At 41.2% G+C, this 27,639-nt stretch overlaps 1 protein-coding gene across 2 annotated transcripts in view; it reads left to right on the top strand.

Annotated features, from left to right (window-relative positions):
- LOC140466890 (F-box and leucine-rich repeat protein 13-like) overlaps nucleotides 1–27,639 on the top strand; it is a 110,594-nt gene that overhangs the window by 48,943 nt on the left and 34,012 nt on the right. For both annotated transcript variants that reach the window (XM_072562667.1, XM_072562666.1), the window contains exon 7: nucleotides 2,022–2,105. In XM_072562667.1, the coding sequence (XP_072418768.1) occupies nucleotides 2,022–2,105 (84 nt within the window). The remainder of the gene's footprint in view (nucleotides 1–2,021; nucleotides 2,106–27,639) is intronic.

Raw genomic sequence — 27,639 nt, 5'->3', positions numbered from 1 at the left:
GGTCTTGTCTTAAACAAGATGTAGTTTATTGCATGATAGCAATCAGGTAAAAGTTTAATTTAGTGAGATAGACATTGTTACAAAGACAACTGGGAGAGCAAAGATAAAAAGTCTGTATTGTCCACTTTGAGAGGTGGAGTAGTCAGGTGAGGTGCCGGAAGACTGGAGGTTGGCTAATGTGGTGCCACTGTTTAAGAAAGATGGTAAGGACAAACCAGGGAACTATAGACAGTGAGCCTGATGTCGGTTGTGGGCAAGTTGTTGGAGGGAATCTGAGGGACAGGATGTATGTGTATTTAGAAAGGCAAGGACTGGTTAGGGATAGTCAACATGGTTTTGTGTGTTGGAAATCATGTCTCTCAAATTTGATTGAGTTTTTTGAAGAAGTAACAAAATGGATTGAGGGCAGAGCGACAGACGTGATTGATATAGACTTCAGTAAGATGTTTGACAAGGTTTCGCGTGGGAGACTGGCTAGCAAGGTTAGAAATCTTGGAATACAGGGAGAACTAGCCATTTGGATACATAACTGGCTCAAGGGTAGAAGACAGAGGGTGGTGGTGGTGGAGGGTTGTTTTCTAGAGTGGAGTCCTGTAATAGGTGGAGCACCACAAGGATCAGTGCTGGATCCACTACTTTTTTCATTTAGATAAATGATTTAGATGTGAGCATAAGACCTATAGTTAGTAAGCTTACAGATGACACCAAAATTAGAGGTGTTGTGGACATTGTAAGCTGAGGTAACCTTCTTCAATGGGATCTTGATCAGATGGCCCAATGGACGAAGAAGTGGCAGATGGAGTTTAATTCAGATAAATGCAAGGTGCTGCATTTTGGGAAAGCAAATCTTAGCAGGACTTATACACTTAATGGTAAGGTCTTAGAGAGTGTTGCTGAACAAAGAGACCTTGGAGTGCAGTTTCATAGCACCTTGACAGTGGAATCACAGGTAGAAAGGATACTGTAGAAAGCGTTTGGTATGCTTTCCTTTATTGGTCAGAGTATTGAGTACAGGAGTTGGGAGATCATGTTGTGGCTGTACAGGACATTGGTTACATTACTTTTGGAATTTTGCATGCAATCTAGTCTCCTTCATATCAGAAAGATGTTGTGAAACTTGAAAGGGTTCAGAAAAGATTTACAAGGATGTTGCCAAGGTTGGAGGATTTGAGCTCTAGCGCGTGGTTGAATAGGCTGGGGTTGTTTTCCGTGGAATGTCGGAGGCTGAGGAGTGACCTTATAGACGTTTATAAAATTGAGCGGCATGGATAGGATAAATAAACAGGGTATTTTCCCTGGGCTGGTGGAGTCCAGACTAGAGGATACAGGTTTAGTGGGAGAGGGGAAAGATATAAAAGAGACCTAATGGGCAATCGTTTTATGCAGAAGGTAGTGCATGTGTGGAATGGGCTGCCAGAGGAAGTGGTGGAGGCTGGTATAATTGCATCATTTAAAAGGCATCTGGATGGGTATATGAATAGGAAGGGTTTGGGGGGATATGAGCTGGGTGCTGGCAGGTGGGACTAGATTGGGTTGAGATATCTGGTCAGCATGGACGAGTTGGACTGAACGGTCTGTTTCTGTGCTTTTCGTCTGACTCTGACTCTATGAAGTAGTTTTTCCTTTTTTGCCTAAGACATTATGACATCATAAGATTGGGTGGTCCCAGTCTTCAGCATTAACCCTTTCAGACTTCACATCATCCCAGGCTGCAGAATAAACATCTTGGATTTGGGTGATAAATTTTTTTTAAAAAACTTCATTAAAAGGTAAAAATAAAGGTTTTAAGCTACTTATTATCATCCCTTTTGGACGTTGGTCTGCTTAGCATCTAGTTTAACATGTGGTACATTCACTTAGTAAATCAAATTATGAGCTTATCCCCTCTATGCCCAGTTTTCTGACAACAGTCATGATTCACTTAATCTGTTGGTTATTATTGTAATAATCTAGACTAAACGAAACTTGATTTTTAATTTTTTTTTCAATAGTTCTTTCAATTTCCATTGGTTCCTTGACAGGGTTTAGGAAGTCTTTCCAACAACACCAGGATAACAGAGTTTACAGTAGCAGAGTGTTCAGGAGTTACTGATATTGGATTACAGGTAAAATTCAGGTGTTATTAGAAGTATATTACTACAATCGGTTCTGCTGTAATGCGGTAGTTCTGTTCTTGTGCAATCCTATGTTATAAGAAAATCGCATAATACTAGCATCATTTAAACTAATGGGGCAGGAATTGCATTACAACCAACACATGCTTTAAAAGTTCACACTTTAGAAACAGTGTCCCCAATTCATCTATCGCATTACAGTGAATTTGCATTAACAAAATGCACGTTGTAGCAGAATGACATGTATTTAGCTTTTATGTATGCCTGCAAGATTGGTCTTTTTAAAAAATATACGTCATATATGTTAAATAGAAATACACTTAATTTTCAAGAGAGTCAAATTTGGATTAATACAATAATGCATATGTAGATAATGTATATATACATTTCTTAGGAAGCAATTAATTATCTGACAGGCTTTTTGGCTCACTTGCAAGCAAACCGTTTACAAAGACTGACATGGGTCAGTAAATCACACATGCAAAGCACTCATGAACCTCCAATCCCAGGAATTGGAGCTGGTGAGTTTCCTTCTCGGAGCAGGCACATAAATATGGAGCCTATCAACAAATCAGCTTAGCTTACTTCGTTTGTAACTTGGTTGCAACAGAGCATTTTCTATAGTAGGTCATTCTTTTAATAGGTAGGATTCTTTGCAGGAAAGAAAGCAAGTTACATGGTAGCCTTCCAATTTGGGTGATACAATTTTTTAAAAATTCAGTTATGGGATGTGGGTGTTGCTGGCTGGCCAGCATTTATTGTACATCCCTACTTGCCCTTGAGAAGGTAGTGGTGACCTGCCTTCTTGAAATGCTGAATTGTTGACCCACAATTACCATTAGGGAAGGAATTCCAGGACTTTGACCTAGCAACAGTGAAGGAACAGCAGTATATTTCCAAGTCAGGATGGTGAGTGGTTTGGAGGGGAACTTGAAGGTGGTGGTGTACCCATATATCTGCTACCTTTGTTCTTCTAGATGGAGATGGTCATGGCTTTGGAAGGTGCCATTTGAGGATCTTTGGTGAATTTCTGCAGTGCATCATGTAGATAGTATACACTGCTGCTACTGAGCATCAGTGGTGGTGTGTGTGGATGAACTGTCAATCAAGTGGGCTGCTTTGTCCTGGATGCGCCAAGTTTCTTGAGCATTTTTGGGCTGCACTCATCCAAGCTAGTGGGGAGTATTCCATTATACTCCTGACTTGTGCCTTGGTTGACAGGCTTTGGGGAGTCAGAATGTGAGTTACTTGCTGCAGTATTCTTAGCCTTTGATGCTCTTGTAGACACTGCATTTATTTGGTGAGTCCAGTTGAGTTTCTGATCAATGATAATCCCCAAGATTTTGATAGTGGGGGATTCAGTGATGGTAATACCAATGAATGTCAAGAGGCAATGGTTAGCTTGTCTCTTATTGGTGAGGGTCATAGCCTGGCATTGGTGTGGTGTGAATGTGACTTGCCATTTGTCAGCCCAAGCCTGGATTTTGTCCAGATCTTGTTGCCTTTGGAAACAGATTGCTTCAATGTCTGATGAGTCTGCTGAACATTGTGCAATAATTGACAGCAAACATCCTACTTCTGACCTTATGATGGAGGGAAGCTCATCACTGAAGCAGTTGAAGGGAGTTATGCCTAGGTTTCTACCCTGAGGAACTCCTGAAGAGATGTCCTGGAGCAAAGATGACTGACCTCCAGCAGCCATAATCATCTTCCTATGTGCCAGGTATGATTCTAATTACTGGAGAGTTTGCACCCTAATACCCATTGATTCCACAGTTGTAGGGCTCCTAGATGCTGTACTCAATCAAAGCAGCCTGGATGCCAAGGGTTGTCATTCTCACCTTACCTCTGGAATTTAGCTCTTTCGTCCATGTCTGAAGCAAGGCTGTAATGAGTTCATGAGCTGAATGGCCCTGGCAGAACCCAAACTGGGTATCACTGAGCAGGTTATTGCTGAGCCGGTGTTGCATATAGCACTGTTGATGATACCTTCCATCATTTACTGATGATCGAGAGTAGACTGATGGGGCAGTAATTGGCCGGTTTGGATTTGTCCTGCTTTTTATGTATAGGACATAACTGGGCAATTTTCCACATTGTTGGGTAGATGCCAGTGTTGTAACTTTACTGGAACAGGTTAGCAAGGGGAGCAGCAAGTTTTGGAGCTCAAGTCTTCAGTAATATTGCCAGAATGTTGTTCAGGCCTGTAGCCTTTGCAATAGCCAATGTATCTAACTGTTTCTTGATATCACATAGAATGAATTGAATTGGCTGAAAACTGGAATCTATAATTCCAGGGACCACTGGAGGTGGCCAAGATGAATTATCCACACAACACTTCAAGCTGAAGATTGATGCAAAAGCTTCAGCCTTCACCTTTGCACTGATGTGCGGAAATTCCACATCATTAAGATTGGGGGTATTTGTGGTGCCACCGCCTCCTCCTCCTCCAGTGAGTTGTTTGATCATCCACATCCATTCATGACTGTATATGGCAGCACTGCAGAGCTTAAATCCATTCTGTTGGTTGTGATTGCTTAGCTCTATTACTTGCTGCGTATGCTGTTTGGCATACAAGTACTCCTGTCTGGTGGCTTCACCAGGTTGACACCTCGCTTTCAGGAATGTCTGGTGCTGCTTTTGACATGCCTCCTGCACTTTCCATTGAACTAGAGTCGATCTCCTGGCTTGATGGTAATGGTTGAATAGGGGATATGCTGGGCCATGAGGTTACAGATTAAGCTAGAGTATGGATGTCCAGTCTTGAGTTGCTAGATCTGTTCGAAGTCTGTCCCATTTTAACGCAGTGATAGAGCCACACAACACGATGGAGGTTATTCTTAATGTGAAGGCAGGACTTCATCTCCACAAGGTCAATGTGATGGTTCCTGTTACTGATACTATGATGGACAGATGCATCTGCAGCAGGGAGATTGGTAAGGATGAGGTCAAGTATGTTTGTTGTTGGTTTTCTCACCACCTGCCACAGACCCAGTCTAGCAGCTATATCCTTTAGGAGTCAACCAGCACAATTTGTAGTACTGTTGTCGAGCCACCCTTGCTGGTGGGCATTGAAATCCCCCACTCAGAGTACATGTTGTGCCCTTGCCATCTACAGTGCTTCCTCTAAGTGTTGTTCAACATGGAGGAGTACTGATTCATCAGCTGAGGGAGGGCGGTACATGGAAATCATCAGGAGGTTTCCTTGTCCATGTTTAACCTGAAACCATGAGACTTCATGGGATTCCGATCAATGCTGAGGACTCCCAAAGCAACACCCTCCTGACTGTATACCATTGTGCTGCTACCTCTGTCCTGCTGGTCAATAGGACATATCCAGGGATGGTGATGGTGACACATTGTAAGTTATGATTCTGTATGACTTTATCAGGCTGTTGCTTGGCTGGCCTGTGAGACAGCTCTCCCAATTTTGGCACTAGCCCTCAGATGTTGGTGAGGAGGACTTTTTGGGGTCGACAGGGCAATTTCTGCCATTGCCTTTTCTGCTGCTGAGGTCGATGCCCAGTGATCCGCCCAGTTTCATTTCTTTGAGACTTCATGGCTACTTGTATAACTGAATGGCTTGCTAGGCCATTTGAGAGCAATTGAGAATCAACCACATTGGAGTCACATGTACGCCAGATCAGGTGAGAATGGCAGATTTCCTTCCCTGAAGTATGTTAGTGAGCCAGATGGATTTTTCCAACAATTGACAATGATTTCATGGTCATCAGTTGATTCTTAATTCTGTTTTTAAAAAAAATCAAATTCCGCCATCTGCTGTGGTGGGATTCCAACCTGGACCCCCAGAACATTATCTGGGTCTCTGGATTAATGGTCTAATGATAATACCACTTGGCCATCAATGTCAGTTGCTGCAAGATATTCTCCTGAGAGGGGTGATCAGCCAGAGGTCATGCTCCACATTGGTACCTTAATGTAACTAGGAAGGGAGATGTGATCCTACATTTAAAAATATGGCTACTGGTAGAAAGTTCAGAGGAAGGACCACAAAAGTAGTAGTCTCTAGATTCTCCAGTACCTTGCACAAGTCAGTGCAGAAATAGGAGGATAAAACACATGACTGTGTGTCTGCAAAGATGGTACAAGAAAGAAAGCTTCAAATTCCTGAGACTAACTCAAGTTGAGAATTTGGGTTCAAGACAGACAGGTGAGGAGAAGATAAGATCAAGAACAGTCTTCAGGCTTAGGCTTCTTTATAACAATTTATTTTGTATTTAAAAATACAAAATACTACAATACATGGTATTCAGTATATACTAGGTTCTAATGATAATTTTCATTATTGAAGACTTTTCCATGAACTCTACTACCTAATGCTAGTTGGTCTGCACCATATGATTTTTGTACATGTGTCTTTCACATGGCTAGATTTTGGGCTTCTGCCAAGCTCTCCTATCTCCGTACAGTGGCTTAATTGAAAGTTTGCCCCAGGATCCTAAAGCCCTTAAAAGAAAGTGCACCTGTATAAATTGGACAGGTTGCACTGACAGAGCCAGTTGTGAGTTCCTTGTGGGGTGTTTTGCTGGTGCGGTTGGGGTTACTTTAACTCTGCAGTGATGTGGGAACTCAGGAGAAAACATTACAGAATAATGCCAGCATGCACAACATACTGGAATAGTGAATAATAAGTTAACAGCAGCAATCAGAATAAAGGAGAAATGAAAAATTAAAAAGCAGAGTTAACTGCGTGTTTATGAATTCAGACAATAGTAACTAAGGATGGTGAGTTATCATGTGGAATTATGGATGTTGTGATGATTGAGGAACAGCAGCACTGGGTGTTAAATATTTCTGCTTACAGGATTTTCAGGAATTATAGGAATGTAAGTAAAGAAAGAAGATTGTCAATATTGGTTAAGGAGAGCATTGAAGTAATGGAGAAAGAGGATCTCTCAGAGTTCAGGGACAGAATCGATTTGGCTAATGCTAAGAAACAAGGATGCAGTTACATTTCTTAGTGAAATTTATTGGGGAGAATGCAGATGAACAACTCTGTACAGAAATTATAGAGATGTGCAGCTTATGAAGAGTAGTTATAATAAGGGACTTTAATTATCTATAGATTTGAATAATGATAGTGATAAGGGTAGAGAAAGGTAAGAATTCTTAGTATTCATAGAATTTTCTACAGCAGTCCACCAATAAAGGAGGTATTGCTAGACCTAGTTCTCGGGAATGAGCTAGGCCAACTGTATCAAGAGAGTGGAGGAACATTTAGGGAACAGTGATCATTCAATTTTATAAGGTTTAGAATGGCTGAGAAAAAATATAATGGAAAATTCAGTGTAAGAGTAAATAATGGGGTAAGCCAATTTTAATAGGGCAATAATGGAATTGGAATTAGATTTCATTGTCACATGTACTCAAGTACAGGGATACAGTAAAAAGTCTACAAATTAGCTATTCTCTGGTACCATTACAAAACCAGAAGTTTTTTAAAAATGAGAAGAAATAAAAGATAATGAAAAAACTGTAGTTAATCAATGAGATACCTACAAATGGATGGTTCAGATACAATCAAGACATATTACTTCAAAAGGGAAAATTAAAACATCCAAAATTCCCTGATGAAAAGGTAATAGAAATTAAGATAAAGAAGAAAAAAAGTGTGCTTATGACAGGTGTTAGGTGAAAAATACAATTGAGAACCAGGCTAAATATAAAATGTTCAGAACAGAAGGAAAAATGCAAAGAAGAAAAGCAAAGAGGATTATGAATAAAGATGGCAGCTAACAGAGGATCCCAAAGTCTTTGATATGCACATAAACAGTAAAAGGTGGTAAACGAAGGAGATGGAGTGATTAGGGGCCAAAAAGGCAGACATAACTGAAGTATTAAATTAATATTTTGCACCTAAGGAAGCTGATGTTACCCAAACCATAGTAGCTGAGAAGAAAACTCAGTCAATATTATGGTTCAAAATTGATAAACTGGCACCAACAGTTGGCATGGAAAAGAATCAGATGAAATACATTTAAGGATATTGAAGTAAATGAGACTGGAAATTGTACTGGCTGTAATCTTTCAGTCTTTCCTGGTCTCAGGTGTGCTATCAAAGCAATGGAGAATTGGAAACATTTATGCCTTTGCTCAGAAACGTGTGTAAGCATAAACAAAGCAATTACAGACTAATCCACTTAATTTTGGTAATGGGGAAATATCTGAAAACAATAATTTCTGAAAACAAAACAAATAGCTGAAAATAAACAGAATTAATAGTCACATGGACAAATGTGTTAAATTAGGAAGAGCCAGCATGGATTTCTTAAGGAAAATCAATCTTAATCAATTTGCTGGAGCTTTAGAAGAGGTAGCAGATCATTGATGAGATTAATGCTATTGGTGTGCTGTACACTGACTTTCAACAGTTGTCCTATACAGTGTCACAACAGATTTGAGAAAAATTATAGTTTACGGAATAAAAGGGACAACACAATATGTACAAAATTGACTGAGTGATAGGAAACCATATTGGTTAATAGATTTTTTTAAAGTTGAAGAAATGTTTGAAGTAGAGTTCCCTAGAGATCAGTATTGGGACACTTGCTTTTCCTGATTTATATTAATGATGTAGTTCTTGGAATGCAGGTGACAGTTTCAGAGTTTGCAAAAATATGAAAGCCTTGTAAACCTAGGGGGACAATGTAGAATTTGAAAAGGACATTGATAAGTTGGTGGAGTGAGTTGGCAGTTGAAGACCATTGCGGAAAAGTGTGAGGAGATACATTTAGTAAAAAGAACATTAAGGAACAGTAGATAATAAAATGCCTTTCTCTAAAGGATGGGTAGGGGCAGCAACACTTGGGTATTTGCATGCATAAGGAATGAGAAATGGTAGGACAAGTGGAGAACACAGTTAATAAAGCATACAGTATCCAATTATGAGACCTGCAAGTATTATTATTAGACTGAAATCTGACTTGAAAACTCCATATTTTGTTTTGTTCTCATTTTAACAACGTGGTTTCTCATTGAAACATAAGCAAGCTATGTTGCAGATTTCTTTTTAACAATAAAACAGTTCTTAAGCAAAAGCATGTTGCCCTAAGCATTTTGCTTAGGGCAACATGGTGGTACAGTAGTTAGCACAGCTGCCTCACAGTGCCAGGGACCCAATTTTGATTCTAGCCTTTGGTAACTGTGTGGAGTTTGCACATTCTCCCCATATCTGTGCATTTTAGCCTGATGTTCAGTTTCCTCCCACAGTCCAAAGGGTAGGTGGATTAGCCCTGCTAAATGTAAGTGAAAAGCATGTTCAGCCACTAGAATTTTAGATTTTGATAGGTTTGACTTTAATGAGATGTGACAAACTATCCACAGTAAACTGGGAAAATCTGCTAATGGATTAAACAACTGACCAGAGGAAGATGTTTAAAGAAGTATTTAATGCAATACAGAACCAGCGAATACCCCCAAGAGGGAAAAGCTCCACTTCACAGAAAAAATAGCCATGGAAGAAGCGACAAGCAACAGATCCTGCCAAATGTGAAAGATACATAGACCAGTAAAGGGTCACAAAGCAGTTTATAAAAGCTGCTAAAAGGGATTATGAAAGGAAACTTGCGAGGGACATCAAAATCAATAAAAGAAATTTTACAGTAACATAAAGGGAAAGTGGGTAGTCAGAAGCAGTGTTGGCTCATGAAAGATTGGAAGTGGGGATGTTGTTAATGATGATGGGGAAAATGGCAGATATGTTGATGAGTTACTTTACTTTACTTTACAGAACAAATCTTCAGGACCTGACAGTTTCCATTCAAGGGTGTTAAAGGAAGTTGGAGAGCACATTGCAGATTCGCTAACTATAATTTCAGAGTTCCCTAGATTCAGGTGTAATCCTCTTGACTGGAAAACTGTACATGTCACTCTGCTTTTTTTAGAAGGGAAAAGAGGAAAACCAGGGAATTATGGACAATTAGCCTAACATCTTTGGTGGAGAAATTGTTGGAGTCTTTCTTTAATCAAAGAAAGGCTAACTGAATACCTAGAATTTTCAGTTCATCATGGAGAGCCAGCATGGATTCATGATGGGTAGGTCATGCCTGACAAACCCCTGAATTGTTTTGAAGTAGTGGCCAAGGTGGTGGAATATCAATGCATGTTATTTATGTGGATTTCCAGAAGGCATTTGATAAAGTCTGATATAAGAGACTGTTAACTAAGGTAGAGTCTTGAGGAACTGAGGGCAAATTACTGCCATGTCTGAGAAATTGGTTGAGTGGCAGGTGACAGAAAGTAGGGATAATGGGGAGGTACTCAAATTGGCAGGATATAATGAGTGATGTCCCACAAGGATGTGTGTTAGGGCCTTAATTATTCACATTATTTATTAATGACTTGGATAGTAGAATAGAAAGTCATATACACAAGATTTGCTTATGACACAAAATTAGGGGCGTTATAGACAATGTTGATGTGAGCATAAAGTTACAAAGTAATATTGGTAGTCTAGGTGATTGGGAAAATTATGACAAATTTCAATGTAAGCAAGTGTAAGGTTATCCATACCTGACAGAAAAAGGATGGATCAGGATACTTTCTTGACTGTTTGAAGTTAAATTCAGTGAATGTTCAAAGAGATATGGGGTTTTGAGTGCATAGATCTTTAAAATACCAAGACCAGATGCAGAAAATAATCAAAAAGAATAATGGAATGCTGGCCTTTATGTCTAGAGGATTGGAGTATAAGGACAGAAAAGTTGTGCTGGCAGCTATGCAAAACTCTGGTTCCACCCCACTTGGAGTACAGATCTGGACACCACACTTTTGGAAGAACTTGATTTTTTATTTGATTTATTATTGTCACATGCACCAAAATACAGTGAAAAGTATTGTTTTGCATACTATCCAGGTAAATCATATCGGAGTGCTACTCCTTCTTCTGACTCTGAAAGCTTGTGCTTCCAAATAAACCTACTGGACTAAAACCTGGTGTTGTGTGATTTTTAACTTAGTCCAGAGATATGCAGGTTAGGTGGATTGGCCATGTTAAATTGCCCATAGTATCCAGGGATGTGCAGGTTATGTGGATTAGCCATGGGAAACACAGGGTTACAGGGATGGGGTGGGTCTGAGTGGGATGGTCTTCGGAAGATCAGTGTGGACTCGATGGGTCTGCGGGCTAGGGTGGACAAAGTTAAAAATCACACAACACCAGGTTATAGTTCAATAGATTTATTTGGAAGCACTAGCTTTTGGAGTGCTGTTCTTTCTTCTGACTCCGAAAGCCAGTGCTTCCAAATAAACCTATTGGACTATAACCTGGTGTTGTATGATTTTTAACTTTGTCCACCCTGGTCCAACATTATCTCTGGACTGTGGGAGAAAATGCAAGCACCTGGAATAATCCCATGCAGATATGGGAAGAATGTGCAAACCCCACACAGTACCCACAGGTGGAATTGAACCCAGGTCCCTGGCTCTCTGAAGCAGCAGTACTAACCACTGAGACACAATGCTACTCTTGTTCCACAGATGAGTGTAGGGCTAGGGTAATGGCTTTTGCCACGGACAAGTTGCGATGTTAGGCAAATTATAGTGGATCAAGGCAATTTGGGAAGTCGGAGTTGGTTTACTAATTTCTCAAAGCATAATGATGGATGTCAGAGCCACTGTGTGGTAGTCATTAAGGCATGCTACCTGGTTTTTCTTTGGCATTGTGATGATAATGGTCTTCTTGAAACAGGTGGAAGGCATAAATATGAGTAAGGAGAGGTTAAAGCTGCCTTGGGATATTCTGGCTAGCTTGCCCATGCAGGATCGGAGCGTGTGACCAGGGACTCAATCTGAGTCAGTCACTTTCCATGGATTCACTCTCAAGGCCAATCTGATCTCTGCAGGGCTGACTGTGCGAGTGCGAGGTACCTTGAGACTGTCAGGGCAGGTGACAACATTTCACCTTCCTTCTGTTCAAAACAAGCATAGGATGCATTGAGCTCATCAGGGAGGGGTACATTGTTGTCAGCAATTTTGCCTGACTTTGCTTTGAACATAGAACATTATGCTGCAGTATAGGGCCTTTGGCCCTCAATGTTACGCCTCCCTGTGAAACCAGTCTAAGCCCATAAAACCTACAGTATTCCATTCTCATCCATATGCCTATCCAATGACCACTTCAATGCCCTTAAAGTTGGCGAGTTTACTATGTGCAAGTAGTGTGTTCCACGCCCTTACTACTCTGAGTAAAGAAACTACTTCTGACATCTGTCCTATATCTATCAGCCCTCAACTTAAAGCTATGTCCATCATCATCCAAGGAAAAAGGCTCTCACTGTCCGCCCTATCTAATCCTCTGATTATCTTATACTAAATTTTAAATTATATTAAATCTTATATTTGTAGCCCATTATATCTTGTTCATGTGGTTACTCTGAGACTCTAGCCTAGTTTGGTATTGAATCTTGGTGTGCCTGATGGCTTTGCAAAGGTTGTACCTAGATTTCCTGTATAGGTCAGGGTCATCTGACTTGAACACCTCAGATCTAGACTTCAGTGGATCTCCCAATTTGTCCATGGTTTCCAGTGCAAGGAACACTCAGGTTAACTTCTTTGGCACACAGTCCTCTATACACTTACTGAAGAAGTCTGATGGTAGTGGCATACTCATTTAGGTTGACTGCTGAGTTCTTGATTTTGGACCAGTCCACCAACTCCAAGCAGTCACGTAGGAGCTCATTCGTTACCTCAGACCAGCACTGTATGACTTTCCATACTGGATCCACACACTTCAGTTTCTGCTTGTAAGCCGGGAAAAGTAGCACAGCCTTATGATCTAATTTTCCAAATTGCGAAATATATTGGTCTTAGAAAGAGAATACAGCATACGTTTACAAGAATGACTTCAGGAGTTAAATTATGAGGAGAGATTATGCAAGTTCTGCCTGTTTTCGGTCTGTTTAGAATGTTAAGGAGTTAGCAGATTGAAGTCTTCAAGATATTAGCAGGAAAAGACAAAGTAGATCAAGATAAACGACTTTCACCAGTTAGATTCAAGAACTAGGGGTCATAGTCTAAAGTTTAGGGCCAGACCATTCAGGGGAGATGTTGGGAAGGGATTCTACACACAGAGTGGTAGAGGTTTGGAACTAATTTTTTGTTAAACAAAGGTATTCAGGGGGATTGAGCCAAAGGCAGGCATATGGAGTTTGGCCACAAATCAGCCATAATCTCATTTGAGTGGTGGAACAGGCTCAAGTGGCTGAAGGGTTTGAATGGCAGATTCCGGTTCCAAAATTTCTATGTTTCTATGAGGCCCTATGAATCTATGTTCAGTTTGAGGTCCCTCAGTTTGAGAATTGACATAGTGCTCTCAGGGCATGTCAGTAGCATGAATAAGCACGAAGCTGTCATCTCTTAGCATTACAATAGTTACATAGAAACGTGGAAAATAGGATCAGGAGTAGGCCATTTGGCCCTTCAAGCCTGCTTCACCATTATTTATGATCATGGTTGATCATCCAACTCAATAGCTTGTTCCTTGCTATCACTCCCCTCTGACCCTTTGATCCTTTTGGCCCCAAGACCTTTATCCAACTTAGCCTTGAAATCATACAAAAGTTTTGGCCTAACCGCTTTCTGTGGTAGCAAATTCCACAGGCTTACCAGTCTCAAGGTGAAAAAAAAATTCTCTTCATCTCAGTCATGAATGGTACACCCCATATTGTTACACTGTGACCCCTGGTTCTGGACTCCCTCGTCATCAGGAACATCCTTCCTGCACATACCCCGTCTAGTCCTGTTGGAATTATATAGGTTTCTGTGAGATCCACTCATATTCCAAATGGATTTAACCTCTCCTCATATATCGGTTCTATCATCCCAGGACAGTCTGGTACACCTTCACTGCACTCCCTCTATAGTAAGAATATATTTCCTAAGATAAGGAGACCAAAACTGCACATGAGATTCCATGTGTGGTCTCACCAAGGTCCTGCATAATTGCAGCTTGACATCCCACACCTATATGTGAATGCCCTCTATGAATGTTAACATATGAGGGAAATGGACCAAGGGCAGGCAGAACGTATTAGTTTAATTTTGTGTCATGTTTGGCACAACGTTTGCATACAATTTTTCAGTAACTGAAGACACCCAGGTCTTGTGGCACATTCCCCTCTCCCAAATTTTAGCAATTCAGACGATAATCTGCTTCCTAGTTTTGCTATCTCAAATGATGAACTCACATTTATCTTCATTATGCTGCACCAGCCATGCATTTGCCCATGCTCTTGTTGTGGAAAGATCACCTGATACTCTGACACAGAAAATCTTTTACGAATTTGAAATTTTATTTGCAAACAAAAGCTGTGGCAGTCAGAAAATGTCTTCCCTGTCTGCCTACACATTCTTGGGGCCCCTTCTGTTTATACTTTTCTAGTTCCACGCTTATCTGGTTTCATTAGCATAACCAATCATACTAGCTTGCTTTGTCTTTCTAAACTGATCATCTTCTGCCACACTGCTCTGCTACTTTACAGTCAACCTATCACATTACATCACCATTATGTTTAGCATTAGCTCATCTATCACGTGATTTAACTAACCTATCATAGTGTGTTACCGTTATCTGTTACATGAGCCCAGCTATTGCTCATCTGTAACATGATCCTATGCATGCATTATTCCATTAAGTTAACTACATAACTTCATATGTTCCATACTCTCAACTGTTCAAATCATACTGAAGTATCTCTATGTCCTCCTCACAGCTCACCCTACCACCTAGCTTTGTGTCTGCAAATTTAGAGATATTATATTTAGTTCTCTTGTTCAACTTATTGATGTATATTGTGAATACCTAGAGTCCTAGCACTGATCCCTGCAATACTCCATTATCACTGCCTGCCATTTGGAAAATGATCTGTTTATTCCTACTCTTTGTTTCCCATTTGCCAACCAGTTTTCTAACCATCTCTCACTACTCCCAATCCCAGGCACTTTAATTTTACACATTCATCTTTGATGTAGGACTTTGTCTGAAGTCCCTTCTGAAAGTAACACTTCCATCACTACCACTCTTATAGTATTTTTGCTGTTGTCTCAGTTGGCTGGGCCAGATTACCCGCTAAAATTGGGCACTCATAAGATAGACATTAATGGGATTCACAATGGGTTTTTAATTATCTTTCATTAAAGGTATAATGAAAGAACAGGACACTACCATAAGCACTACCCTCTCAAGCATGTTTTGCAAATATCTCCAAACAATCTAAGCAGTGAACTTTCTCCTTTAGCCAGGTGATGGTCTGATCCACTGTGTTGTTGGTCTACTGATTTTATTGAAGGCCCTCCAATATTAAGTGAGATAGTGAAAGAAATGGCATCTTTTGTTGCCGAGTAAACATCAGGCAATCTATCTTGAAGGCCTGAATATGTGTATGATTTGCTGTTACAGGATGATAGCATCTGGGACTTTCAAGTTGGGGGAATTCACTAAAATGAATTTCTTGGTATGGTTGCATATAGTCAGATCTCAAAGTGTCAGGTAGCGTCATAGTAGTAATAGTAATAGTAATAGTAATCCAGAGGCTCAGACTTTAAACATTTGTTATCCAATTTTAGTACTCAAGTTGAATCAGCCTTTGGACATCCATGACATTATTATCCCACTCTCATAAGTACAAATGGCCTTTCTAATTGGAACATTTTTCATGGGTCAGGTGGTAAACATCCATGAGAGGCTCCAGTACTTTCACTCATTAATTGGGACTGATCCATTGTTGAAAGATAAGACAATCTATGTAAAATGCCTTTTTATTTTGCCTACCTAACAATTTTAATTTCCTTCTTGATTTAGTATGTGTATTCCCTTCTACTCCAAACACTTCCTCAGGAAAGATAGAAGAAGGCAGAAATGAAGTTCCTTCCGTCTCCAAACTAATTTCCACTAATCTGGGCAAGTTCTCCCACAACTCATATCCTATCAAGTAGTTTGCATTCCACTCTTCCTACTCACTGTCTCCAGCCACTGAATCAATTTCCTAACCAGATCAATAATTTGGCTTCAAATTTATGAGCTTCACCTTTAGTTAGTAGCCTTAAAACTTTATCAAATGCATTTTGTAAATCTATTAAAATAAGATCCATAGATATTGCTCTGTTACTACTTTAGTCATCTCTTCAAACACTTCAGTGAGGTTTGCCAGGTATGACAAATGCTTTGCAAAACCATCAGCTCTCTCATCAGCTAAAAAATATTCAAATTCAGTCATTTTTGACAAGGAATGTTAAACTAATTGGTCAATAACTTCCTGTTTCCCACTCTCATCTTTCTGAAATACTGGAGCCATATGAGAAATTTTTCAATCCAAAGGAATGGTTTCTGAACCAAACGATCTTTATAAGATAGGAGTTAGGACATCTGCAAAGTTCTCACCTACTTGTTTCAAAACAGGTTGGGACAGCAGTTATCTGGCCCTGGTTATTTAACATGTTTTAGTCTCATTATTTTCTGCACTACTGTTATTTTGCAGTGCAACAGACTATTCACTCAGCTGTAATCTGCTTCCATAATTGAACTTCTGTGTATGACAATGACCTTTGTACCTATTTACTGATATTGTACCATGAATATCACTGTGAAGATTATGAAATTAATGTCACCTTGCACTGGATCATTTATTTTTGTGATTGCCCTTTATACTTTTGAGTCTATATTTATGATCTACTAAACAAACGATTTCCAATATAAAATATGCAAGTTATGAGTTAAAGTTTAGGAAATTTTCATAAAAACAGAAAACTGTAAGGATTGATGCAGTCAGCTGTAAGTAATTTGGAAAACATCCACAGTTCCGATTCAACGAAAAACAAACTTTTCCATATAAATCATCAAGGAATGGTATTTTACAGCATATATAAATAGACAATGGTATTTTCCACAACTTATATTTAACCACACTGAAATAGTTGAGCAAAAGTTTGGTGAAGTGGTTAGGATCTGAATTGAAACTTTGTGGATGAAACCGTTAAATCATCATTATCATGTGACAAAACTTTGCAAAAATTGGATAAATGTAATTTTAAATCTTCAGCATTCTTTCTACTGTTTTTGGTCCCCCAAAGTATGATGTACATAATGCATAATGGTAAGGAAAATTGTGCTATAAAGTTGTTCATTTAGTCAGATAATCAGAGTTGTACAGAACGGAAATAGACTCTTTGGTCCAACTTGTCCATGCCGACCAGATATTCAAAATTAATCCAGTCCTATTTGACAGCACTTGGCCCATATCACTCTAAGTCTTTCCCTTTCATATACCCATGAATGTCTTTTAAATGTTGAAATTGTACTCAATTCCACCACCTCCTCTGGCAGCTCATTCCATACATGCACCACCCTGTGTGAGAAAAAGTTGCCCCTTGGGTCCCTTTCCTATGCTGTCTAGTTTTGGACTCCCTCCATCCTGTCTATTTACCTTATCCATGCCCCTCATGATTTTATAAACCACTATAAGGTCACCCCTCAGCCTCCACTCCTGGGTAAATAGCCCCAGTCTATTCACCCACTCCTAGATCTCAAACCCTCCAATCCCAACAACATCCTTACAAGTCTTTCAAGTTTAATGACCTTTCCTACAGCAGGGAAAGCAGAATTGAACACGGTATTCCAAAAGTGACCTGTACAGATGGAACATGACACCCTAACTCCTATAGTCAATGCACTGATCAAAAAAGGCAAGTATACCAAACACCTTCACTACCTTGTCCACGTTCAAGGAACTACGAACCTCTATTGAAGGTCAATGTTCAGCATCATTACCGAGGAGTCTACCATCACTGAAACTCCCATTATTAACATTTTGAGGGTTACCACTGACCAGAAACTGAACTGGACTAGCAATGTGAGTATACCACGGCTAACAGAGCAGATCAAAGACTGAGAATCCTGCAGCTAGTGACTTCCCAAGGTCTGTCTAGCATCTAAAAGGTAAAGTCACCATAGTTCCAGAGGACCATCGGGTCATCTTTTATTATAGAGTGAGCAAGAGACGAGTGGTGGTGATTTAACTTGAGTGTCACCACATCTGAGCAAAGAGAAGAGATAGAGGAGGAGAGCCCTTCATAGTAATCATAGCCTGTGCGGAAATTGTTCCTGTTTATACGTATTTTAGGAGCAGGGCCAGGGAAACAATAGGTCCACTCAAGAACAAAGGAGGGAATTTATGAGTGTAACTACAAAAAGTAGGTTAAGTCCTTAATGAATATTCCATATCAGTATTCAGCAAGGAGAAGGACATAAATGATGCTAAGATTATGGAGTGGTATGCTGATATTCTTGGGTATGTTGATATTAAGATGGGGTTGTTGGATGTATTAAAAAACAAAGGTTGGTAAGTTCCCAGGGCTAGATGGGATCTATCCCATGATATTTAGGGAGGCAAGGGAGGAGATTTCTAGGACATTGATATCCTTTTAAGCCAGTTTTTATCCCAGATAACTGGAGAATAGCCAACATTGTTCCTTTGTTTAAGGGCAACAGGGATGACTCAGGAAATTATAAGCTGGTGAGCCTTACATCGGCAGTAGGAAATTATTGGGGAAGATTCTTAGCAATAGGATTTACTCACATTTGGAAAGGAAAGGACTTATTAGTGATAGTCAGCATAGTTGTGTGTGGGAAGTTTTCTCTCAAATTTAATTTAAATGTTTGAGGAAGTGTTGACTTGTGAGGGTAAAGCATTAGATATTGTTCAAAGTTTGGTAGAAGATTTGTAGCTCGGGTGCTCGTTGTTGTGGTTCTGTTCGCCGAGCTGGGAATTTGTCTTGCAAACGTTTCGTCCCCTGTCTAGGTGATATCCTCAGTGCTTGGGAGCCTCCTGTGAAGCGCTTCTGTGCTGTTTTCTCCGGTATTTATAGTGGCCTGTCTCTGCCGCTTCCGGTTGTCAGTTCGAGCTGTCCACTGTAGTGGCCGGTATATTGGGTCCAGGTCGATGTGTTTGTTGAAAGAGTCTGTGGATGAGTGCCATGCCTCTAGGAATTCCCTGGCTGTTCTCTGTTTGGCTTGCCCTATAATGGTAGTGTTGTCCCAGTCGAATTCATGTTGCTTGTCGTCTGTGTGTGTGGCTACTAAGGATAGCTGGTCGTGTCGTTTCGTGGCTAGTTGGTGTTCGTGTATGCGGATCGTTAACTGTCTTCCTGTTTGTCCGATGTAGTGTTTTCTGCAGTCCTTGCATGGGATTTTGTACACTACATTAGTTTTGTTCATGTTGGGTATCGGGTCCTTTGTTCTGGTGAGTTGTTGTCTGAGCGTGGCTGTTGGTTTGTGTGCTGTTATGAGTCCTAGTGGTCGCAGTAGTCTGGTTGTCAGTTCAGAAATGCTCCTGATGTATGGTAGTGTGGCTAGTCCTTTGGGTTGCGGCATGTCCTCGTTCCATTGTCTCTCCCTTAGGCATCTGTTGATGAAATTGCGAGGGTATCCGTTTTTGGCGAATACTTTGTATAGGTGTTCCTCTTCCTCTTTTTGTAGTTCTGGTGTGTTGTGGCCCTTTTGAATAGTGTCCTGATGCAACTTCGTTTGTGTGTGTTGGGGTGGTTGCTTTCATAGTTTAGGACTTGGTCTGTGTGTGTGGCTTTCCTGTAAACCTTTGTGGTGAATTCTCCGTTCGGTGTTCTCTGTACCATCACGTCTAGGAATGGGAGTTGGTTGTCCTTTTCTTCCTCTCTAGTGAATCGGATTCCTGTGAGTGTGGTGTTGATGATCTGGTGTGTGTTCGCTATTTCTGTGTTTTTAATTATTACAAAGGTGTCATCCACGTATCTGACCCAGAGTTTGGGTTGAAGCTGTGCTAAGACTGTTTGTTCTAACCTTTGCATTACTGCTTCTGCTATGAGTCCAGAGATCGGTGAGCCCACGGGTGTTCCGTTGATTTGTTCGTATATTTGGTTATTGAATGTGAAGTGTGTTGTGAGGCACAAGTCCAGTAGTTTAAGTATGCCGTCTTTGTTGATAGGTTCAACGTCCTGTTGTCTGTTATGTCTGTCCTGCAGGTTGGCTATTGTTTCTTTGGCTAGTGTTTTGTCGATGGAGGTGAACAGTGCCGTTACATCGAATGAGACCATAGTTTCTTCCTTGTCTATGTGTGTATTTCTGATGATGTCCAAGAATTCCTGTGTTGACTGTATAGATTGTCTGGATCCGCTGATCAGGTGTTTCAGTTTCTGCTGTAGTTCTTTGGCCAGTTTGTGTGATGGTGTCCCTGGTAGTGATACTATGGGTCTGAGTGGGATGTCTGGTTTGTGCACTTTGGGTAGTCCATAGAATCTGGGGGTGTTGTTGCTTTCAGGTTTCATTCTTTGTAGGTCAGACCTGGTTATCTGTCCGTTTTTTTGTAGATTCCTCAGTGTGTTGTTTATCCTATTCGTGAGCAGTGGGGTGGGGTCAAACTCCCTCTTTTGGTAGGTGTTGGTATCTGCAAGTAGTTGTTATACTTTTTGCATGTACTCTGCACACCCAGATCCCTCAGTTCCTCCACATGTTGAGGTTGTGCAGGACATTGGTGAAGTCTCATCTGGAGTACTGTGTCCACTTTTGGTCACTTAGTTTATAGGAAGCATATCATTAAGCTGGAGAATGTTCAGAAGAGATTTACAAGGATGATAATGGAAAGTTTGAATTTTAAAGAAAAGCTGGATAGACTGTGACTCCTTTCTCTGGGATGTTTTCTGTTCCCAGTTCTCTGGGACTGTGACTCTTTTCTCGTGAGAGCTGGCCTTATAGAAGTTCATAAAATCTTGAGGAATATAGACCGGGTTAATGGTAATTGTCTATTCCCTAGGATGGAGATTTCAAGACTAGGGGACACATTATTAAGGTGAGAGGAGAGGGATTGAAAAAAGACACAAGGCAGGTTTTTTTTACACGGAGAGTGGTTCATATGTGGAATGAACTTCCTAAGGACCTGGTGGATATGGGCACAAACTTGTAAGGAGATCTCAGCTATCTGTAAGAATAATAGGGTGGTAATGGTAGGGGATTTTAACTTCCCAAACATAGACTGGGCTGCCATAGAGGAATTTGTTAAGTGTGTACAAGAAAATTTTCTGATTCAGTATGTTGATGTACCTACTAGAGAAGGTGCAAACCTTGACCAACTCATACAGGCATAGAGATGTACAGCATGGAAATGGACCCTTCCATCCTTGTGGTACTCCACTGGTCACAGGCATCCAATCTGAAAAACAACCCTTCACCACCATCCTCTGTCTTCTACCTTTGAGCCAGTTCTGTATCCAAATGGCTAGTTTAGATTAGATTAGATTACTTACAGTGTACAAACAGGCCCTTCGGCCCAACAAGTCCACACCGACCCTCCAAAGAGCAACCCACCCAGACCCATTCCCCTACATTTAACCCTTCACCTAACACTATGGGCAATTTAGCATGGCCAATTCACCTAACCTGCACATTTTTGGACTGTGGGAGGAAACTGGAGCACCCGGAGGAAACCCACACAGACATGGGGAGATAGTTCTCCCTTTATTCCATGAGATCTAACCTTGCTAATCAGTATCCCATGGAGAACCTTGTCAAATGCCTTACTGAAGTCCATACAGATCACATCTACCACTCTGACCTCATTAATCCTCTTTGTTACTTCTTCAAAAACCTCAATCAAGTTTATGAGACATGATTTCCCACGCACAAAGCCATGTTGACTATCCCTAATCAGTCCTTGCCTTTCCAAATACATGTACATCCTGTCCCTCAGGTATTCCCTCCAACAACTTGCCCACGACCGAGGTCAGGCTCACTGGTCTATAGTTCCCTGGCCTGTCCTTACCACCCTTCTTAAAGAGTGGCACCACATTAGCCAACTTCCAGTCTTCTGGCACCTCACCTGTGACTATCGATGATACAAATATCTCAGCAAGAGGCCCAGCAATCACTTCTCTAGCTTTCCACAGAATTCTAGGGTACACCTGATCAGGTCCTGGAGATTTATCCATCTTTACCTGTTTCAAGACATCCAGCACTTCCTCCTCTGTAATATGGACATTTTGCAAGATGTCAACATCTATTTCCCTATAGTCTATATCTTCCATATCCATTTCCACAGTAAACACTGATGCAAAATACTCATTTAGTATCTCCCCATTTTCTGTGACTCCACACAAAGGCCACCTTGCTGATCTTTGAGGGGCCCTATTCTTTCCCTAGTTACCCTTTTGTCCTTAATGTATTTGTAAAAACCCTTTGGATTCTCCTTAATCCTATTTGTCAAAGCTATCTCATGTCCCATTTTTGCCCTCCTGATTCCTCTCTTAAGTATACTCCGACTTCCTTTACACTCTTATAAGGATTCACTCGATCTCTCCTGTCTTACATATGCTTACTTCTTTTTCTTAACCAAACCCTCAATTTCTTTAGTCATCCAGCATTCCCTATACCTACCAGCCTTTCCTTTCACCCTGACAGGAATATACTTTTTCTGGATTCTCGTTATCTCATTTCTGAAGGCTTCCCATTTTCCAGCAATCCCTTTACCTGCGAACATCTGCCCCCAGTCAGCTTTCGAAAGTTGGTAGGTATAGGGAATGCTGAATGACTGAAGAAATTGAGGGTTGGGTTAAGAAGAAGAAGGAAGCATATGTAAGGTGTGGACAGGATAGATCGAGTGAATCCTTGGAGTATAAAGGCAATACTTAAGAGGGAAATCAGGAGGGCAAAAGGGGGACATGAAATAGCTTTGGCAAATAGAATTAAGGAGAATCCAAAGGGTTTTTACAAATACAAAAGGGTAACTAGAGAGAGAATAGGACCCCTCAAAGATCAGCAAGGCGGCCTTTGTGTGGAGCCGCAAAAAATGGGGAAGATATTAAACGAGTATTTTGCATCAGTATTTACTGTGGAAAAGGATATGGAAGATATAGACTGTAGGGAAATAGATGGTGACATCTTGCAAAATGTCCAGATTACAGAGGGGGAAGTGCTGGATATCTTGAAACTCATAAAGGTGAATAATTCCCCAGGACCTGATCACGTGTACACTATAACTCTGTGAGAAGCTAGAGAAGTGATTCTGGGCCTCTTGCTGAGATATTTGTATCATCGATAGTCACAGGTGAGGTGCCAGAAGACAGGAGGTTGGCTAACATGGTGCCACTCCTTAAGAAGGGTAGTAAGGACAAGCCAGGGAATTACAGACCAGTGAGCCTGACCTTGGTGGTGGGCAAGTTGTTGGAGGGAGTACCTGAAGGACTGGATGTACATGTATTTGGAAAGGCAAGGACTGATTAGGGATCATCAACATGGCTTTGTGTGTGGGAAATCATGTCTCACAAACTTGATTGAGTTTTTTGAAGAAAAAACAAAGAGGATTGATGAGGACAGAGTGGTAGATGTGATCTATATTCAGTAAGGTGTCCGACAAGGTTCCCCATGGGAGACTGATTAACAAAGTTAGATCTCACGAATAAAGGGAGAACTAGCCATTTGGATACAGAACTGGCTCAAAGGTAGAAGAACGAGGGTGGTGGTGGAGCGTTTTTTTAGAATGGAGGCCTGTGACCAGCGGAGTGCCACAAGTATCAGTGCTGGGTCCTCTACTTTTTGTCATTTACTTAAATGATTTGGATGCGAGCATAAGATATACCGTTAGTAAGTTTGCAGATGACACCAAAATTGGAGGTGTGTTGGACAGCGAAGAAGGTTCCCTCAGATTATAATGGGATCTTGATCAGATGGGCCAATGGGCTGAGAAGTGGCAGATGGAGTTTAATTCAGATAAATGCGAGGTGCTGCATTTTAGGAAAGCAAATCTTAGCAGGACTTATACACTTCATGGTAAGGTCCTAGGGAGTGTTGCTGAACAAAGAGACCTTGGGGTGCATGTTCATAGCTCCTTGAAAATGGAGTCGCAGTTAGATAGGATAGTGAAGAAGGCACTTGGTATGCTTTATTTTATTTGTCAGAGAATTGAGTACAGGAGATGGTATGTCATGTTGAGGCTGTACAGGACATTGGTTAGGCCACTGTTGGAATATTGCGTGCAATTCTGGTCTCTTTCTTATCAGAAAGATGTTGTGAAACTTGAAAGGGTTCAGAAAAGATTTACAAGGATGTTGCCAGGGTTGGAGGATTTGAGCTATAAGGAGAGGCTGAACAGGCTGGGGCTGTTTTCCCTGGCGCGTCGGAGGCTGAGGGGTGACCATATAGAGGTTTACAAAATTATGAAGGGCATGGTAGGGTAAATAGGCAAAGTCTTTTCCCTGGAGTCGGGGAGTCCAGAATAGAGGACATAGGTTTAGGGTGAGAGGGGAAAGATATAAAAGATACCTAAGGGGCAACGTTTTCACACAGAGGGTGGTACGTGTATGGAATGAGCTGCCAGAGGAAGTGGTGGAGGCTGGTACAATTGCAACATTTAAGAGGCATTTGGATGGGTATATGAATAGGAGAGGTTTGGAGGTATATGGGTTGGGTGCTGGCAGATGGGATTAGATTGGGTTGGGATATCTGGTTGGCATGGACGGGTTGGACCAAAGGGTCTGTTTCCATGCTGTACATCTCTATGACTCTATGATACTGTGTGTTCCTTCTCCTGTTTTTTTGACTATCTCCTTTTTTTTTCTAGGGAGATTCTAATCTCCTCGTTAACGTATATACATTTTCACTCTTTTTTTTCCTTTATACTCTAAACCTCCTGGTTATATTTTCTTTTTTTCTTTCTTTTTACCTCCACACTACTGCCTAATTGCAGTAGTGCTTATGTTTTCCCTAGCACCTACATTGTGTGTGTGTGTATGTGTGTGTGTGCAGGAGACACAGTGAAAGACAACAGGTGTACAAATCTTTACTCAATTTCCACCACCAGGCAGAAAGGAAACACCAGGGTGACCAGTGACAAGCAATGCTCTTCACATCAAAGAGCAATGCTGTGTGATCAAAAAGTAAAGGGGAGGGCAGGGATTAAATTAGAGTTGGAGGGGAAAACACTCCACTCCCTGTGGTGCCCACCTCTCCCTGAAAAGTTCAAGGGTGTTGGTGGACACCACGTGCTCCTTCTCCTGCTTATTAACTATTTTTAAACCATCTCCTGTTTATTTTTTTCTTTTATTTTCACAGTGAAAAACAACAAGTGTATAAATCTGTATTTATATTCCACTGCTAGGAAGAAAGGAAACATCAGAGTGGCCAGTGACAAGCAGTGCCCTTCTCAAAGGGCAATGCTGTGTATTCAAAAAGTGTAGGGGAGGGCAGGGAATAAATCAGAATAGAGTTGGAGAGGGAAATAGTACACTCCACTCCCTGCAGTGCCCACCTTTCCCTGAAAATCTCGAGGGTGTTGGTGGGCACCGTGTGCTCCTTCTCCAGAGACACCCGAGCTCTGACATAACCGCGGAAGAGGGGCAGGCATTCGGCCCTAACAACCCCCTCCATGGCCCGCTGCCTGGACCTGTTTATGGCCAGTTTGGCCAGGCCCAGGAGCAGACCCACAAGGAGGTCCTCAGACCTGCCCTCCCCCCTCCATATCGGGTGCCCAAAGATCAGGAGCGTGGGATTGAAGTGTAACCAAAAACAGAGAAGAAGGTTTTTTAGAAAATCAAAAAGGGAGTGCAAGTGCCCACACCCAATATATACATGGTCCACGAACTCCACAGCACCACAGAACAAATCTCCTGTTTATCTTTTTTTAATCTCCTGTTTATTTTATTACACAATTCACTGTTTACAAAACAGTTAACATTAACAGCTGTATACAGAGAAACAGCAATTTTACAAGGGAGAGGAGCAGCAAATCCATGCCCCAAACCCTACCATTCAACCAGTTTTCAGGGAAATGAGGAACCTCAAATCCTAATCTCCTGTTTACTTTTCCCCCCTTACACCCACACTACTGTCTAACTGCAGTAGTGCTTACTTATTCCCCAGCACCCATGTTGTGTGTGTGCAGGTGTGAGACACAGTGAATGACACATGGTGTACGAATCTTTATTCAGTTTCCACCACCAGGAAGAAAACACCCAAGTGGCCAGTGACAAGCAGTGCCCTTCACATCAAAGGGCAATGCTGTGTGATCAAACAGTGAAGGGGAGGACAGGGATTAAATCAAAATATAATCGGATGTGGAAGTAACACACTCCACTCCCTATGGTGCCCACCTCTCCCTGAACAACTCTAGGGTGTTGGTGGACACGAATGCTCCTTCTCCAGAGATACCCGGGCACTAACGTAATAGCAGAAGAGGGGCAGGCAGTTGGCCCTAATGACCCCCTCCACGGCCCGCTGCCTGGATCTGTTTATGGCAAGTTTGGCCAGGCCCAGGAGCAGACCCACGAGGAGATCTTCAGATCTGCCCTCCCCCTTCCGTACCGGCTGTCTGAAGATCAGGAGCATGAGACTGAACTGCAACCAAATACAGAGAAGGAGGTTTTTGAGGAAATCAAAAAGGGAGTGCATGTGCCCACAACCTATATATATGGTGCACAGACTCCATAGCACCACAGAACATATCTCCTGTTTATTTTTTTTCTTAATCTCCTGCTTATTTTGTTTTATTAAACAATTCACCATTTACAAAACAGTTAACATTAACAGCTGTATACAGAGAAACAGCAATTTTACAAAGGAGAGGAGCAGCAAAGCCGGGCCCCAAGCCCTACCATTCAACTAGTTTTCAGGGAAACGAGGAACCTCAAATCCCAATCTCCTGTTTATTTTTTTTCCTTTTTTTTTCCCCTCAGAGCCAGCTGTCAGACTGTCAGGATGTCTGACACTCTTGTTTTAATCTCTTGTTTATCCTTTTTTTAATCCTACTTTCATTGCTACTGAAATAACTCCACAGAGGGTTATATCTCATCATAAAATCATCCTTTATTTGCACATGCGGAGTCCTTGACACTGATCCAGCTCTGAAAGTGAACAGGATGTCTAGCCCTCCTGTTTTTTTTTCTTTTTATTACCTCCACACTAGCACCTAACTGCGGTAGTGCTTATTTTAATCTCCTGTTTATATCTGTTCCAGGGTTCCCTGATTGGCCCAGGTTAACAACCTGAATCAAGAATCTTATAGTCAATGAGTTTCACCTGGTCCGGGTTCCAGTCATTACACTCGCCTTATCCCAAATGTCTATCTTCTATTAGTTAGCCAATCCTCTGTCTAGACTAATACACTACCTCTAACATCATGGGCAGTTATTAAGCAGTTTTACATGTGGTATCCTATCAAATGCCTTCTGAAATTCCATTTATCTATCCTGTATGTTACCTCCTAAAAGAATTCTATTAAATTTGTCAGACATGTTTTCCCCTTCATGAAGCCATGCTGACCCTGTTTGATCTTATTTTGTACTTTCAAATGCTCAGCTTTTAAATCCTTACTCTTTCTTCACTTGTGGGGTGTGGGTATCACAAGCTGGGCCAGCAATTCACATCTATTCCTAGTTGCCCTTGAGAAGGTGAGATGCGTTCTTGAACTGCTGTAGTTCATCTGCTGTAGATAGATAATACAATCTAGCATTTTCCCAATAACAGATATTAACTGGTCTATAGTTACCTGTT

The sequence above is a fragment of the Chiloscyllium punctatum genome, chromosome 44 (genome assembly GCF_047496795.1).
Source record: "Chiloscyllium punctatum isolate Juve2018m chromosome 44, sChiPun1.3, whole genome shotgun sequence".
NCBI classification, from domain to species: domain Eukaryota; kingdom Metazoa; phylum Chordata; class Chondrichthyes; order Orectolobiformes; family Hemiscylliidae; genus Chiloscyllium; species Chiloscyllium punctatum.
Note: the sequence above shows the minus strand (reverse complement) of the source record. Positions and strands in the feature narration are given on the sequence as shown.